Source organism: Felis catus, chromosome A1 (genome assembly GCF_018350175.1).
Source record: "Felis catus isolate Fca126 chromosome A1, F.catus_Fca126_mat1.0, whole genome shotgun sequence".
NCBI classification, from domain to species: Eukaryota; Metazoa; Chordata; class Mammalia; order Carnivora; family Felidae; genus Felis; species Felis catus.
Window position 1 is genome coordinate 110,036,706 of NC_058368.1, and position 16,636 is coordinate 110,053,341.

The 16,636-nt window shown below is 53.6% G+C and overlaps 1 protein-coding gene across 4 annotated transcripts in view; it reads right to left on the bottom strand.

The window, feature by feature from the left end:
- Positions 1–16,636, bottom strand: part of FSTL4 (follistatin like 4) — a 725,054-nt gene that overhangs the window by 129,881 nt on the left and 578,537 nt on the right. For all 4 annotated transcript variants that reach the window (XM_019831942.3, XM_045058882.1, XM_023255130.2 and 1 more), the window contains one exon: positions 652–845. In XM_019831942.3, coding sequence (XP_019687501.2) covers positions 652–845 — 194 coding nt within the window. The remainder of the gene's footprint in view (positions 1–651; positions 846–16,636) is intronic.

A 16,636-nucleotide genomic window follows, 5' to 3' on the forward strand; every position in this document is an offset into this window, starting at 1 on the left:
CTGGGGGCGCCCGGGTGGCTCAGTCGGTTAAACATCTGACTCTTGATTTCGCCTCAGGTCATGATCTCACAGCTCCTGGCATCGAGCCCCGTGCCGGGCTTTGCACTGACAGTGTGCAGCCTGCTTGGGATTCTCTCTTTTCCTTTCCCTCTGCCCCTCTCCCATTCTCTCTCTCTCTCAAAACAAATTAACAAACTAAAAAATAAAAGCCACTTTTATCCTGTTTAAAAAAAAAAGAGCCCCCAAGCTGCTTGGTGGAAGCGAGACCTACTTCCTTTCAACATTCCCGCCAAGCAAAGTAGAGGATGCCAAGAAGACAAGACTTACATCCTGATGAAAACATTCAAGGCTAGCCCCTCGGAAGTATGTATTTTGCCAGCTAGCTGAGAGCGTTTTGAAGCTTGTTTGTAAATATTGGCTGAAGGTGGCGGGTGGGAAAACACTGAGAGATTCTCAGAGGCACTGAATGCAAGCTCTCTGACTCCCAGGGGAAAGGCTGCTGTTGCAGGAGAGAGGCCTCCGAAGTGTCCCGTTACAAAAGCAGTTATGAACGACTGTGCTCACATGGACCTCCCGGTTCTCTTTATCTGCACACTGCATAGGAAACCGGACTCTTCTGTAATTCGGTTTTTCAGCATACGCTGTACCTACCTGAGCCAGTTCCGAGCTGCTAAGGTGGCCGTCGCCATCTGCATCCAAGTCCGCAAATAGAGATTCCACCAGGAGGCGCTTCTGAGAGGCAGGGTCTTGTCGGCTGTCCTCATCTGGGAGTGGCCGCCGGCGGGCCTGGAGCGCCAGAAGGACATTCTTCAGGCGGGCATAGTCGGCCATGGTGCACGGGTCATCTGGAAGACAGCATGAGGTTACTGCAGCCAGGCTCCTCCGTTGGTCTCGAGAGAATCTTGTCCCTCCCACTCACTGGGGGTCTTGGGCATTTAGCACGGGCAGTGCAGGCTGCACCTGGAGTACATGGGGCCTGTCTGTCCATCGGCCTGCCAATCCATCTCATCGATATACGAGTTCAGTGAAGCACTGAATATATGCTTTGCAGGATACCCATGCTAGAAGGAGCCGGTCTGCTCATCCCACAAATATTTATTGAACACCTATTATATGCCAGACACGGAGCAACCGTGCCAGATACAACGGGGAAGCTGGGCTAGGGCAATTCACAGCGGCAGCCCCACAGCGGATTTAGGAAAACTGGCCCCAGTTCTATTTTGTAATAGCTCGTCTTTGCCTTAATCCTACCTTAAAGGCTGCTTTTGAATACTTGGCCTCATAGATTAGGGAATTTTAGTTAACAGGACTAATAAGCCCCTGCTTAAGTTAATTAGGTACATTCCCAGAGCTGGATTACTTCAGAACAAACATGTGTACACAATCTATGACCAAGAAACAAAAGGGAGCTTTAAGAAATTATAACTGAAGCACACGGCCCATGACTCTTAGGTCTTGTATCTCAGGCATGCTTGCTGAACAGCATCAGAACCACTCGGTGTTCTGGCAAATGAGGCCTGTGATGCACTGTGACAGGATGTAGTTTATCTTGTTGGGGATGGGCCCACTAGGGTGAACACCACGCAGGGCTCAGCCCATAGCTGAGGCGGTGGGGCTGTTTGCGGAGCAGGATGGCTCCTCGCGCTCCCACTTCCCCACCTCCCTGGGGAGGGAGCATTATGGCACTTGGCTTTGCTAAGTCCCGGGGAGTGAGTGTGGGCTTGGGCTCCTCACTGTCTACCCCATCGAAGGCCAGGCCAATGCGTGCTGCTCGGAAGGGACTGTTGGGCCTGGGGCTCTTCCCCTCAAGTCTAAGGCCAATTGAGGGCACCAGGTAACAGCTCAGGGTTGGAGAGTCAATATCAAGCAGTGCTGGAGAGCACTGGTTCCGGAGTCCACTGAGCGTGAGTCCTGGGTTTGCTGCTGCCTAAACATGTGCCTTGTGATTTCATCTGTGAGGTGGGGAGAACAGTGCCTTCCACATGGGGATGCTATGAAGATTAAATAAGATACGCACATGAAGGGCTCAGCACTGGCTTGGCACCGAATAAGGGCTCACAAAATGATAGCTACTGTCCCTTCCTCATGACCAAAACCACATTTGCTGAAGAGCAACAAACAAGGAAGCTACTTGGTGCGGAAAGGCTCACAGGGAAATCCGTCTGTCTGTCTGTCCGTCTCCCTCCCTCCCTCACTAGACAAGCTTCGATGGCCCCAACCACTTTTTCTCGTGCTTGTTTGCGTTTGTAGATTTTCTTCTAATTTGGGGTCAATTGATTCTCGTCAGAAACAGATGCCTGTTACCATTTTCTCATGCATGTTTATTTAGAAAAAAATCAATTGCTGTGTTCAATATAATCAAATTTATTTGCTCTCTGGGAGTCTCCATGCTCTGACGAGAATGGCTCTCCCAACCCCCTAACCTGGCTAGTATCTCTCTCTGGTCTGAGAGGAATATCCATTCCTGGGAGCTTTCAGGGCTCCCAGCTGGCAAACCAGATTCTCAAGTCCACAGAAGTGCACGGTGTTGAAATCAGTGGCCTTGTCCCACTACAGAATCACTCCTGCCTGGGGGAAGACGTGGTAGCCTGCTGGGTTCTTCTTCCTGGGCCCGGATAAAAGTCGGTTTTGGGCACAGAGAAGAAGAGTTTGGGCCCAATCTTTTCCCCCCAAACCCCTAGCAGGGTTGAATGGAGCGGAAGTCAGGACACGGGACACGAGCAGCGTGGATGGGAAGGAGGTTGCTGTGTGGACGGTCTGTAGGGACCGTGCACAGCAGGGCCACCTGAGGGATGGGCCAGGCTGAGCAGGATGGGCAGGGGCATCTCATCCTTCCGGGTCCCTCCAACCTTCCTCACAGACCTCGGTGGGGCACAGATCTCCTGAGAATCACCTGCTGCCCTAGGCAGCCCGTGGCCCCCAGCAGGCCAGGGAAACTACTGAGGTGGGGCCCATCAGGTGGTCCACAGCAGGGTCTCTAGGCCCTGCTCCTCCTCCTCTGGCCGTACAGTTCACTGCGAGTTCAGAGGCTTCTGGCTTTTCCACCTTGGCACTGCCCCGCACACACCTCCTGCTCAGGATGGTAGCTACGTGTCTAGAAATGAACCTGGCCTAAGGGGTGGGGAAAGGTCCACTCCCGGAGCCCCCGGGCTTGCCCCCTGCCAGGGCCCACACAGGCCATGCCCTTCCCACCCTTTGTTGGCATTTATTTGCAAAGTCTGTGCCAGATGCCGCTGGCATGCTGGGACACAACGGGGCTTCCGGTCCTGGGTGTCAGAGGTGCCCTCAGACGGAGAGCTCACGGGGCTAGGGTGAAGGCAGCCTCCCTTGGGGAGGGATCTGCAGGATGAGCCCTGGAGGAGGAAGGACAGAAAGGAAGAAGACCATGCCAGGCAGCAGGGAACACAGGGCAGGGGCAAGTATCCGGAGGAAGCTGGTGTGGGGGCCAAGTGAACAGCAAGGGGGGAGGGAAGCGTGGGCTGAGGCAGGATGCCAGGCACTCCTTTGTCCTTCTGTCCTTACTGAGAGCCCTCACTGTGCCCGGGCTGTGGGGGACCGGGCTCTCAAGATGAAGTGGTGTGCTGCTGGGAGAGAATCTTATCCTCCTTTACCCCAGAAGCAGTTGTCCTTGACATGAGTCTTAGCCTTGGATAACGAAACCATTGGCCCAATGTTCCCGAGCTCCTCTAGTGTCCCTAGAACTTTGAGGAGTTGTGAGAACCAGAGGGAAGATGCCCAATGGTGCCATTTTTGCACCCATGGAGATGGTCATTTTAGTTGAAGTCCAAGCCCTCTCACCGGGATGCCCTCTGACCCTCTATCTCCAGCAAGGACAGCCCCCTGGCAAGCTCCCCCCACCCTCGGCAGGCCTTGCTTTCCAGAATGCAGAGGCTAGCAAGGTCGGCAGGAGTGACAGCTTAGCAAGTCCCAGTTGTATTTGTTTTTCTTCCCGCCCCTGGTGTCACCATGGGAGCAGACAGGAGTGACTCACAGGGGGAGCCCCGGGCATTTGTGGATCTGCCAGACCTGGCCTTTAGCTAAAGGCTCCCCACCCTGCTGCCGGTTTTGAACAATTATCTTATTAGAAAAGAAATCATGTGTCCATCAAAGAACGTCTGGAAAGTGCAGATGAATATAAAGAAAGGAAAGACATCCTCCAAATCTCCCTCCCAAGGGTTGGCAGGAGGTCAAGCAGGGCCCTCTGCAAAGGAGATGCTGAGCCCCGGGCTGGCCCACCTCTGCCTCACGGGGACCCCGAGGGCCTGGCCCACACAGCCTCTGTATTCTGACTTTCCTCTTCCTCTTACTCAGTTTGGACAAGAGAGGGCCAGTACTCAAGGGTTGGGTTCTTCTTCTCTTCAGCTGGGTCACCCCCGACCCCACCCAGCAAACCCACGCAGGGGACATGAAGCAGTGGGGGTGTGGAGGGAGAGGACTGGACCCTACAGTGTGCTCCTGCCCAGGGCTCGGCATTCACCGCCCCCTCCATCTGGAATGCTCTTGACCCAAATCTCCATGTGGCTTACTCTTCATTCAGGGCCCTGCAGAGACATCACTGAGTCTAAACTAGCATCCCTGCCCCTATTTGGAGTGGGCCTGGGTCCCAGGGGGAGAGAGGGATCACCTGCCCAGGCTTTATCTTTGGCTCCCTGGACGCTCGGCCCTTTGGAGAGAAGGTCTGTGGAGGGGGCATGGCTGAGGCCTGGGGACCACAACCTCCCTCTCTGGGTCCCTATGGGTGCTGGCCATGATGATGGTGAGAATGGCAATGGTCAGCCCTTCCTGGGAGCCTCGAATCAGGGCTTGTGTGACTCAGCCCCGAGTAAAGTGAAGCTTCCTCACTAACAGATCCACGGCTGGTGGGATTTCCACTGAGAACTCTGGAGAGTGGGATGCTTGCACAGCCCCTGAGACAAGGATCTAGGGTGAGGAGTGTGTTTGGAGATGGCCCCAAGAACTGAGAGGAAGGAAGAGGGAGGTGAGCCTGGGGTGGGGGAAAGCCAACAAAGGGGGGGTGGCCACTGTGGGCAACCGGGGCGCAGTCCCACGGAACCCTGGAGAGACTACGTCCAGCAGGCCTCAGAGTCGCTCCGCTTAGGTCAGAGGGTGCGGGACACTCTTCCACCAACTTCCGTCCCTTGTTGGCTGAGGGTTGCTTTTGGGGGCATTAACTACTGCCCTGTCTGGCACTTCTGGACTTCCCAAATGAGGACTGAGCACACTCCTGAGGCCCGAAAGTGCCCTCAGGCTGACGATGCGGGTCCCCGAGGTTGGAGGCTATCAGCCAGCGTTATGGGCAATGGTCCACCAAAGCTTCACACGACCTGTAGGGTTGAATGAGGGAATCTGGATGGGGTGTTAAGCATCTGACATATCCCCTCCATGGGATGGCAAGTTCCAGGCAGGTAGGACCGGACTGGACACTTACACAGGCAACACTACAGTGCGAAATGCGTGGGGAATGAGTTACTTAGGGAATATGGCTGAGTACTGAGTCTTGTGGCTCCAGGGTAGACTGTCTCATAGAGAAGCCAGGGGTGATGGGACCACCCTGTAACAACCCTGCCCATGACTTCATCACAGGCTGCTGTGTCTACCTGATACCAACCCCTGTTAATGATAATCACCACAAGACTGGACGGAGCACCGGACAGGGAGCCAGGAGACCATCTGGTTCTGCCTTGATGAGCTGTGAGACCCCAGGAAAGGCATTCATTCCCTTGCCCTTCCAGCCTCCACTTCCTACCTTAGAATGGGGGCAATGACAATCCCTCACTAGCTTCTGTGGCCCTGAGAGTTGCAAAGTCCCAAGGAGTCAGCCAGGCCTGAGGGCTTCTCTGGATGAAGTAGGGCTGATGCCCCAAGCGAGCCGGGCCGCGGCTCGTTTGTCATCATCCCCTTCGCCAACGCCCAGTGCCTGGCACAGGTGGCCATGAACTTGGTATTTGTAGATAAACCTCCCTCCGTTTCCACTGCCCACAGACACTCCCAGTCTGGGCCCTCTCAGGGAGGGAGGCTCATGTCCTGGTTGGCCCGACACAGACGAACATCCTGACAGGCCGTTGGAAGGACCCAGCTACCTTCCTGCCAGCCTGGGTGCCCTCTGTGCGCAGTGGCCACCTGGGCACTGGTCTCGGGCTTCCTGCCAGCGCATGTGTACGGGGCTCCTCCTGCTGCTTTGGCAGATAAAATATTGATCAGCCTGCTGAGGAGCCCGGAGTGTGATCCTATTTTCATGTCAGAACTTGGTAATGAACTACATTTATCAAGCCCATTCTCCATGAGAAAGGTCAGCCACAGATCTAGCTAAGTTGTTATGACACCTCATTAATCTAGTTCCCTCAATAATTGTCCCTCTGTGAAGATTCTAATGTTCTCCCATCCCAGCCGCGCTCCCTCCACGCCGAGGGACATTATTATAGCAGGAGCACGGGCACATCCGCATTTAATTTTTTGAGCAAAGAGAGATAGGAAGCAGGTAGCAGCCTCTGGAATTAAATGTCCATCAAAGGAACACTTTCTAGTGCAAAACAAAGGGAAGCAAGGGAGACATTGTGAATATTCCATTAGCCACATGTGCCCCTGCCGGACTGGGCCTCAAAGGATCCGTCTTCACTCTGAGGCAGGTGAGGCTTCACGTTCCAGATGTGGGTAGGGCTGGCGGCCCCCGAGAGGCAAGAGAGGGGGGTTTGTATAGGAGGGCAGGGCGGAGATGCCATCTGGGCAGCGGGGAGCTCAGATTCTAATGGAGTGTGAGGCCGTGCACGGTCAAGACCCCTGCAGGAAGCCCAGGTTCTGGATACAGGAGGCACCTGCAGGCGGGCGAGGGGTGGGCTGGAGATACCAGGCACAGGGAAGGGCGGGTGGTGAGGGGCCATCCTGGGCTGTCTCTCCTTCTCCCTCACCCTCAGCCATCTCTTCATCGAGTCCTTTGGTCTGTCTCCCCAACACGCTGCTCTGGATATAGAGGTGCCCCACGGGCTGGTCCCCTTTCCCTACTGCTACACTTTGCCAGCCTCACTCTCTGCTCCTATTCACTCCCTGCTGACTGCCAGGTGGCCCTGTGGGACTGAAGGCCCCCCAAGGCCAGGGGCGGGCCTTGGTGCAGGTCTGGCATGTAGAAGGCACTGGCTGAATGTCTGCTCACTGGACAGCTGTGGAATCCTAGGTGGAGGGGGCGGCAGATGGGCTCAGATGAAGGCTGTAGCCCTGCCCAAAGGAGGGGACAATCTCAGCTACTTTGAGCCACAGTGACCAAGGTCTGGAACTCTGGAGGGGGCTGGGAGGTGTGTCCTGACTCACGCCAGCTCCTGTGGAAGGACCGCGTGTGTGATGTGGGAGTGGCATGGGCAGCTCCAGCGTATGGCACGTGGGGTCACTGGGGGGCGTGGACCCTATCTCATCCACTGGGGTCCCCCCAAACCTGCAATGGTGGCCCCACAGAACGGAGTCTGGCATGGCCAGCCTTGGGGTGGGTGGTCAGGTGGTGAGCCACAGGGGGTTGTTGCCCCTCTGGACACTAGGTTGCATAGATGTGGCTCCTCTGAGTCCCCTCTGGTGGGCACACACAGCTCCCTAGATACTGCCTCCGGAGAGGAGGAAAATGTGAGTGTCTGCCCTCTTGTTCTGCCACTGCTGGTCAGGACGGGCCTGGACAGCCCTGTGAAGAGGCCAGCAGGGCGGGGGAACCCATGCTTTGGAGCAGCAGCTCAGGTGGGGAGGCCTAGGGGTGAGTTCAGCCACAGCAGACTTTGGGAAGGATCCAATTCCACACTAGGGTTCTGGTCAGCAAATGAGCACAAAGCTGACACTGGGGACCCCGGTGGCTTGGCGGGTAGTGGTAGGTGGGGGCAATCCCAAGGCCACCATGAAGACCCCAATCCCTGATGGCCATCCCGCACGGTGGCAGCCCTGTACTCTGGGAGTCCCCAACAAAGCCCAAGTTTACTAGACAGGGGACTGCAGGACACAGATTACTGGACATGAAGGCCACTGCTCTGCTGCTGGCAGGAGCAATCCCTTTGGGGACGGGTGTGGGTTAAGGGACAGGGAGATGGGAAGGAAGCACTGGGGAGGGGCCTGGTGGGTCGTGCTCAGAGATGCCAGCGTGTGGGCTGTGACGTCTCCCTTCCAAAACCACACCTAGACCATCCCTTTAGAAACTGCGTGGCAGTCAATCATGCCCTTGAGCCACACCCACTGGACTCCAGCCCTTCCCCCACCTGGCAGGGTGCCCCAGACCCTAGGCTCAGATCCTGACACCCTCACCCAGGAACCCCCCGAGGGGCCCAAGGGAGAGATTGGATGTGCCCACAAGCTCTTGGCCGCTGTTGGGTCTGCTCATGGGCAGACTCTCCCCCATCCCCAATGCAAACATTAGCAGCCCTAGTTCTCACACTGTCCCCATCCCGCCTGATAAGTAATGTCACTGCTGTCCGATAAAGCTGCAATCTTTACCATCAAAGCAAAAACCTGGCTTAATTGTCTGGCACCGACATCACAGCTGAACGTGGTTGTGTGACACGGGCCTCAGTTGCAATGTGTCATTCTGAGGTCTATTTGGAAACCACTAAGCTGTGCAAAGAGCAGGAAGCATTTTACTCCCAGATCTAATTTATGAGCTGACATAACTTTACTGGAGTTTAGCTTAAGAGGAACAGATGTTTAACTTGATGTAAATTCATGAACATTAACAATCTTTCTGCTGCCGTTTCTGAGAAAACTCAATTAACAATAAATGCCAAAATCAATGGGTTTATCTTCAGGACACTCTTTTGCTAACACGATGTAGTTTTGCTTTGACCAAGCCACAAAGCTCTGGAAAGTCTAGCAGACTGTGAAGCACACATGATACAGTCTCCTCACAATCCCCAACATGAACAGGTGTGCTCTAAGTCATGCCATGTGCTGACCCCCTCCTGGCTGTGACTGCTGAGCACATGGGTCATGGTCACCTGCACCCTAGCACCCTGGGGAGATCCTTCTGCCATGACCTAAGCTACATCTGCTGGCGACTCCCCTACCTTCCAGAAGCAGGCCTCCAGACTGTGCTCCCACGTACCCCCTTCCTGAAAAGCCCTTTCTCTAAATTTGGCTTTTCTGCCAAAGCCCACCTCTAAGGGGCTGCTTTTGTTTCTGCCCCAAGCCACACACTCTCGCCGTGTCCTCGTCCCCAGTCTGCCTCCTCCTTAGACGGCATTCCAGTGCCTCTGTGTCTTCTGGGTGAACGTCACTGTCTTAGAGAGCTTGGCCATGGCACCCCATGGTGGGCATGATCACTGGGCACGAGGTCACTGGTGAGCTGCCTGCTCGTGGTTTGGAGGCGCTCTGCAGGCCTCCTGTCCCTTTCATCACCCCAAACTTCACCTGGGTCTCCTCCTCACCCACTAGTCCCAACTCCAGAATCAGCAATGGGCTTACCACATTCATAGCAACCCCTCATCCTTTCAGGCCCTAAAGGGGGCCTGGCATCACATTGGCCAACGGTCCTTGGTCAATATCCTCTCCTTTTCTCCGGAGTGCCCTATTAGTCATCCCAACTGCCTTTAAACATCATGGGTTCAAGGTACACGGCCCACTTTGGGTCCACAAACAGAATCTGCAGGTCTGAGACTGCCAATGGCCTTTGGCCCTGCCTGAGCTCGACCTACACACCAGGCAGACCATGGGGTTCCTTCCCCGGCCACTGCAGCAGCACAGACCAAGCCCTCTCCAGCGCTAGGGAAGTACCCACTTCCATGCGTGCCTGAATTGTGGACAAAGCCTCATCCCAATTTTCGCCCCAGAATCAGGTAATTTAAATTAACAAAACCACCCAGACCTTTGTTAGATAAATGGTACATTTCCTCATGAATGCCCGGTTCAATTGATGTTGCCATACAATCTGCTATTTGACATTTACAATCCTCTCTTCTATTCCTATTAAAGAAAGCAAAATTGGTTGGATTCCTGGGAGAGGGATCCACAGGCACTTTCTAGGGCTGACTGGCACATCTATCAGGTGGCCCGGGAGTGAAAGAGTAACGTTTGAAAACTTGAATAAACGCTGGAGCCCTTCTGGCGTGAAGAGCTTGAGTTTTTACTCTTGGGTTAGTGAGAAACCCACACCCAACCTGGATCCTTAACAAGTCACCAATTCCTTCTGGAAGGACGACACTGACTCCCGACAGGCTCCAGGTCCCCCACAGCCCTGTCCAGAGCTCAGCGCCTGTGCACTCCCACCCCACCCCTCACATGCACCTAGAGGAGAAGCAGGACAGCTGAATGAGGCCACGGCCACCAGGCTGGAAATCTGGAGTGGACGAGGAGGAAGAGAGTGGGCATCACCCTTGGCCTGGGACAGTTCCATTTATTTGTTCCTGAGACTCCATCCCCCCAAACACCTAACCAAAGGGAAGGGTCCTGCTGTTGGGATGGCGAAAATGTAGCTTCTCTGGAGTCAGTGATGTCCAGGAATGTTGCTGCTTTGAGCTTTGAGATGCTATGGTCTTTGAGGGGTTACCAAGCTGAGGGGGACCTCAGCCCGGGACACGGCAGGGCCTGAGGCTGTCTCTGGCTCTCTCACTGGCCAGAACTAGGGCTGCATGCCGCAGAAGGAGTACTTTGCTCTCATGTGGACTCACAACGCATGCAGGGGGCTCCATCGGACATCTCAAGAGGGGCAGTGCTGTCCCTGGGAGGTGAGCTGGACTCTTGTAGGGAGCATCTTTGTTTTCACAATGACTGGGGGGCCTAAGCGGCCCTTCATGAGTGGGGCCATGGACCCTAGGGATCCTATCTATCATTTGGAGCAGAGTCCTGTACAACAAACTTCTGCGGGCCTGGCATCTCCTACACGTTTTCAAACGTCTCAGTGGACAGTCACTGAAGTGAGATATTCTATTACTAGAGGCCTAGAGTCTAAGGCAATGCTATTTATACAAACATTGCATATATTTATTGTATATAAAGTATTTTGCCCCCTGGGTTTGCAAGGATTTTCCAAGGAGGCAGCTAGGCTGGGTATTGTAAACTCTGTTTACAACTGTGTCAAGAAGTATTCACCATTTTGGAGAATTACACCTCCAAAAGCAACATCACTTAAGTATTCAAAGTGTTAACATAACATGCCCGTCACAGGGTCTGTCTGTAGCTGTTCACAGGATCCGTGGGTGGGTGCTGACATCTGACCACTATGACTCAGTATATGCAGCTGGTGTCCAAACATTTACATACTGAAAGGCAGACTTTATTGCTACTACTTCTCTTATATTTCTCCTTTACATCCCAGTTTGAATAAGACACATATTCATTTCAAAATTATATGGGGGTTCTACAAAATATTTGCTATGAAAAGGTGGCTTTGGGTCTAACAGGATTAAAATAAAGCCATCTATGTGACAACTAGAATCCGTGGCCTTCTTTTTTACCCATTTAGTTTTATCATGGTCAAATACACATAGTGTAAAATTTACTATCTTAACCATTAAATTTTTTTTCAGTGTTTGTTTATTTTTTTTATTTTTTTTTCAACGTTTATTTATTTTTGGGACAGAGAGAGACAGAGCATGAATGGGGGAGGGGCAGAGAGAGAGGGAGACACAGAATCGGAAACAGGCTCCAGGCTCTGAGCCATCAGCCCAGAGCCTGACGCGGGGCTCGAACTCACGGACCGCGAGATCGTGACCTGGCTGAAGTCGGACGCTCAACCGACTGCGCCACCCAGGCGCCCCAAGTGTTTGTTTATTTTTGAGAGAGAGAGAGAGCGAGCGTGAGTGGGGGAGGGGCAGAGAGAGAGGGAGACAAGAATCGGAAGCAGGTTCCAGGCTCTGAGCTGTCAGCACAGAGCCCGACATGGGGCTCGAACCCGTGAATCATGAGATGATGACCTGAGCCGAAGTCGGAGGCTTAACCGACTGAGCCACCTAGGCACCCCTCTACCTTAGGCATTTCTTTAAGTACACACTTCAGTGGCATTAAATATATTCATAATTTGGTGCAACTATCGCCACTATTCATCGCCATAACTCTTTCCATCTTGTAAAAGTGAAACTCTGTACCCATGAAACAACAGCCCCTATTCTCTCCATCCACTGCCGGCAGCCACCACTGCACTTTCGGTCTCTATGATTTTGACTACTCTAAGTATGTCATGCAAGCGGAGTCCTGCAGGATCTTTCTGTGAGTGGTTTATTTCACTCAGCAGGATGGCTTCAGAGTTCAACCATGTTGTCACCTGTCGGAATTTCCTTCTTCTTTAAGCCTGAATAATATCTCCCTGTATGCATATACCACATTTTGCTTATTCATCCAATGGTCCACAGACCCCAGATGCTTCCAGGTTTTTAGCTATGACGAAGAACGCTGCTATAAACATGCATGTACAAATATCTCCTCAAGATCCAGCTTTCTTTCTTTTTTTTTTTTTTTTTTTTTTTTTGGTCTATATCTAGAAGTAGAATTGCCGGCTCATGTGGTAATTCTATTTTTATGTATTTATTTATGTATTTATTTATTTATTTATTTGAGGAACCCCCAAACCATTTGCCAAAGTGGCCTGTACCATTTTACATGTGCACCAACAAGGTACAAAGGTTCATATTTTTTTCACGCCTTGGTCGGCATTTATTATTTTCTGACAGGGTCCACCCTGGTCGGTGTAATAAAGTAGTGGTCTTCTTTTGAGCCTCCTCAGTCCCGGGAGTTTTAAGACACTGGGAATAGTATGGGGGGGCACCTGGGCGTATGTGGCCCTGTGGATATGCTTTGTACACGTGCATACCTGCGTGCAAGCCCAGCCTTTGAAGGCTAAGCATGGGGAGGCAGAAGGCCCAGAGACACACCCTTGGGCTCTAGAGCCCGCCTGGCCCCAGGAAGGCAGCTGGCAGCAGCCCCTGAGGAAGATGGTGGACGCCCCAATGAAGGAGTCAGGGACCAGGACCTGTGTCCCTCCCCCCTTCTGCAGAACTGGGCTCTTTTCTGTATCTATTCTTTCAGGACACCCCCGGACAGGGTATGAGAGCTCTGGGCCGGCAGGTGAGGAGACGGGGGCAAGGGAGCATTCCGATCCCCTGTCTCACATGCCTGGTGAGGCCTGTGGTGTTTCTCTCACCGTGGTGTTGTCTCAGGGGTGTTTGCTCAGCCCCTGAGGCGAGCCAAAGAGCCACGGGGTTTTAGAGGCAGCAAGCGCAGATGGTCCTCTTCTGTAAGAGGGGCGTGTGGACTGCAAATCAATGCCACCGAGCGAAGGTCTCCAGGAAAGAACTGCTCAAATGTTAACACACTCCACATCTCTACCTGTAGAAGCTTCGCTGGGCTCGAGGGGACATTTACTTTAGAAGGAAAAGTATTACAGGAAAACTGCCTGAGAACGGTCTCAGAAAACAGGGTCTGCTCTAAGCCAGGGATTCGTGCCTTTACACAGGCTTGGCAGGAAATGGCATTTCAGAGAAGAATTGCCCGACCAGAGATTTTGAGACCTGAGATGACTCAGAGAAGTTTTCTGACATTTGAAGATTTATCTGAACCCCTCTGACTAGTATGATTGGCAGTAAATCCCAGGTCAACACGAAACAAAACACAACAACTCTGAAGGAAAAGCACAGTCTTTGGGGTGGGGGGGGGAGTGTTTTGGATTATTTCCAGAGCTTGAGCTGCTGGGAGGAGAATGGGACGGCTCTTCCCTGCATCTGGTTCAGGGGATTAACCACACTGGAAACTTATCAAAATTCAGGCGCTCCCTGTGGAGGGAACAGCAGAAACTCATCTTGATGAAAGCTGGCCCCAGGCTGGCTGAGTCTGAGCCGATGCGCGGAGGCCCTGGATCCGTGTCCGGAACCCAGAGCCCGGCAATGAGAGGAGCCAGGTGGGCGATGGACCCTAAGGGGAGACCAGGGTGTGGCCCTCAGAACACTCAGAAGGCCCCTCTGCCCGCAGCAAACTGACTCACTGCAGACACAGTTGAGCCTCATGGCTGGTGGTTGAGCTCAGTCTGCAGCATGCTGAGAGATGGGAATCTGTGGAGGTGCTGCATCTCATTAGATGCCCACTCTGGGAGATCGCTACGTCCTCTGTGCCCTCCTTATTCTTAAGTTCTCGGATCCCAGGAATGGCCTTGGCATTGCCTTGTCTGCCATGAAAATGGATTCACGTGCTTTCAGAGGGTTGGGGACCCACAGGGTATGGGAGCGACAGGAATCTCCCAAGGAGAATGTATACAGCTGAGGGCACACCTGGGGGCGGGCAGGTGGGGCCAGCGGCCCACAGCTTGAGGCTCTCCTCCCTGAGACCTGAGCCCGGCTGTCACCTGCCTGGCATGTTGTGCTCACACTCTTTGGGTGCCTTTCCTGCTCCTGCTCTGGCTCCTTTCTCTTCAAATTCTAGCCTTCCACTCTCGCAAAGAGCCCCCACAAGCCGTATTCATGGAAAGAACAGGCTATTCTATAACATGCCCAGACGTGAGGGCCTCTTCCTGCCAGAAGCCTTGCCTAGAGACCCAGGGTCTGAGCTGATCCTCTCACCCAGTGCCAGGAAAAATAGGCAAGCCACAAAGATGGGGATTTCCAGGGACTCCAGCTGAGAGGGCTGACCGGCAGTCACTTCCCAGGGCCGGCATCCCTTCAAGGGGACCACAGCCACGCTCAGTAAGGGCATTTCCATGTGACCCAAAGCTGACCTAGGTCAGGAGGGGGCTGGTGCCTAAGCGTGATAGGAAAGAAAATCTAGAAAGATCTCATTGCAAGATGCTCTTCAGGACTCTCAGACACAGAGCTACCAGAGTCCAGCCGCTCTCAGGGAGGGCAGAGCGGCTGGACCCTGGCCTGAGGCAGCCCCACCTCTGACCTCTGGGGCAGAAAGAAGCCCGAAGGCCAATAGATCTTTATTTTCTACTCCACTAACAATTTCTACCGCTTTCATTCCAAAGCCTCTTCTCCTTTCTGTGCAGAGTCTAGAAATGGTCCAAGCTCCAACCATTGCAACCATACCCTTCAATTCTTAGAGAGTGGCTTTGTGCTCCAAGTGCTGGGCTCAGATGCCAGTTGGCCTGTGCCTGCCACACCGACAAGGTCATTTCCTTCTACGCTCACGTGGAGCTTTTCTTAACCCACTGGTCTCCTCTCTCTTCTTCCAAAGTGTCCTCCCTCTTCTTGGGGCCTCCTGTAAGTGACCGTGATGGCTCTCGCCACCTCTCTGATTTGACACAACCTCTCCTCTTCCAAAAGGCAACCTGAACAGCAGTTACGCTTGCGTGGGGACTTGAGTGGGGCCGAGTGTGTGACACTCCCGGGTGCTGGTAAGATTCTCTTTCTTGCCCCGGGAGCCGGTCACAAGATGCGTTCTCTCTGGAAATGCACTGAGCTATACTCTTGTGATTTATTCATTTTCTGTGTGTGTTATACTTCAATAATATGTTTATTTAAAAGAGGCAGCCTGGTGCTTCTCAGCATCTGAAAGATATTAGTTGCTTTGGGTAGGAGCTTCGTCCTTGGCCAGGCCCAGGGCTGGGCACACAGAAGAGGGACTGGAGGGACTGGCAGTTCACAGGCAGGGGTCACTGACCTGGAGCAGCAGTGTGTCTGGTCTCTGGTCAAATCACCCTGGATTGGGCATCCTTTTGGCCAGGCACCAAGTCATCTATCTTCCCTGGGGATGCTGCTTGTTAGCTCAGACCTGGGTCGCTGGGGAGGAGGATGGGTGTAGGGTGTGCTTTGCTGAGCAGCTTGAGGAGAAGGAATGGAAGAGGCTGAGGGTCAGGGGGTCCTCGCTGGCCTAGGGTGTCCTGCCTCCCCTTCACACTCAGCTCCCGCGAGGTGTGTGATGCATGCTGAGTCCAGAGCTAAGGTGCCCTCCTAGAAATGCCCTCTCATGGAACACTGCCCCATGTTGCAGGCCTGGCTGGCAGTGGGTGACTCTTGGCAAAGAGGTACTGGTGTGGAGGTAGCTGGCCAGTCGATGTGTTCTTGGTGAGAGTGTGCCATGGGCCCTGGCACCCAGGGGACCTCTGTGTAGCCCCAGGTATCAGGGCCTGGGAGTAAGGTCCTAGAACCTCTCACGGACCATGCCCTGGCCTGTTCTGCCTCAGTTTTCTCTTCCTGCTCTCCCACGGTTGTGAGGACTGAAATGAGGGCTCAGGCCCAGGTGCAATTCAGACTCCATGGCCCTGGCTGCTTGGCTTGTGTGGCCCAGAAATGAGCATCAAGGGTCATGTGCTCAGAGGGGACAAGATGGACCCTTCTGCAGCCACACCTCATGCTCCAGTGATGCCTGACTGGCCAGCCAGGACAGACGGCAAAGTTGAGCCTGCAGGCCTTGCGGCCCATAACTCTGAACCGAAGCAGTGTCCTGGCCTATCCTTCTGGGCACAGCTCAATCGTGCACTCCTAGAAAGCCGTCCGCCTTTCTGTGGCAATTAGGGTCCAGACTCCGCACTTGATTTTCAACATTAACTGCCCTGTGGTGCTAACTTGCTTTCCAACATGTGGTACATGCCCGCCAAACAGAGGGGCCCTAATGTGCCAACAATAGGAGCCTCAGGGACAGGAAGCATGTGGACCTTTCCTGTGGTTACTACACCTGCCACGACCGCATTGTTACTCACACTGGGTGCCTGGGGATGGACTAATTGATCCTAGGCGACCTGACTTTCGGATAACACACG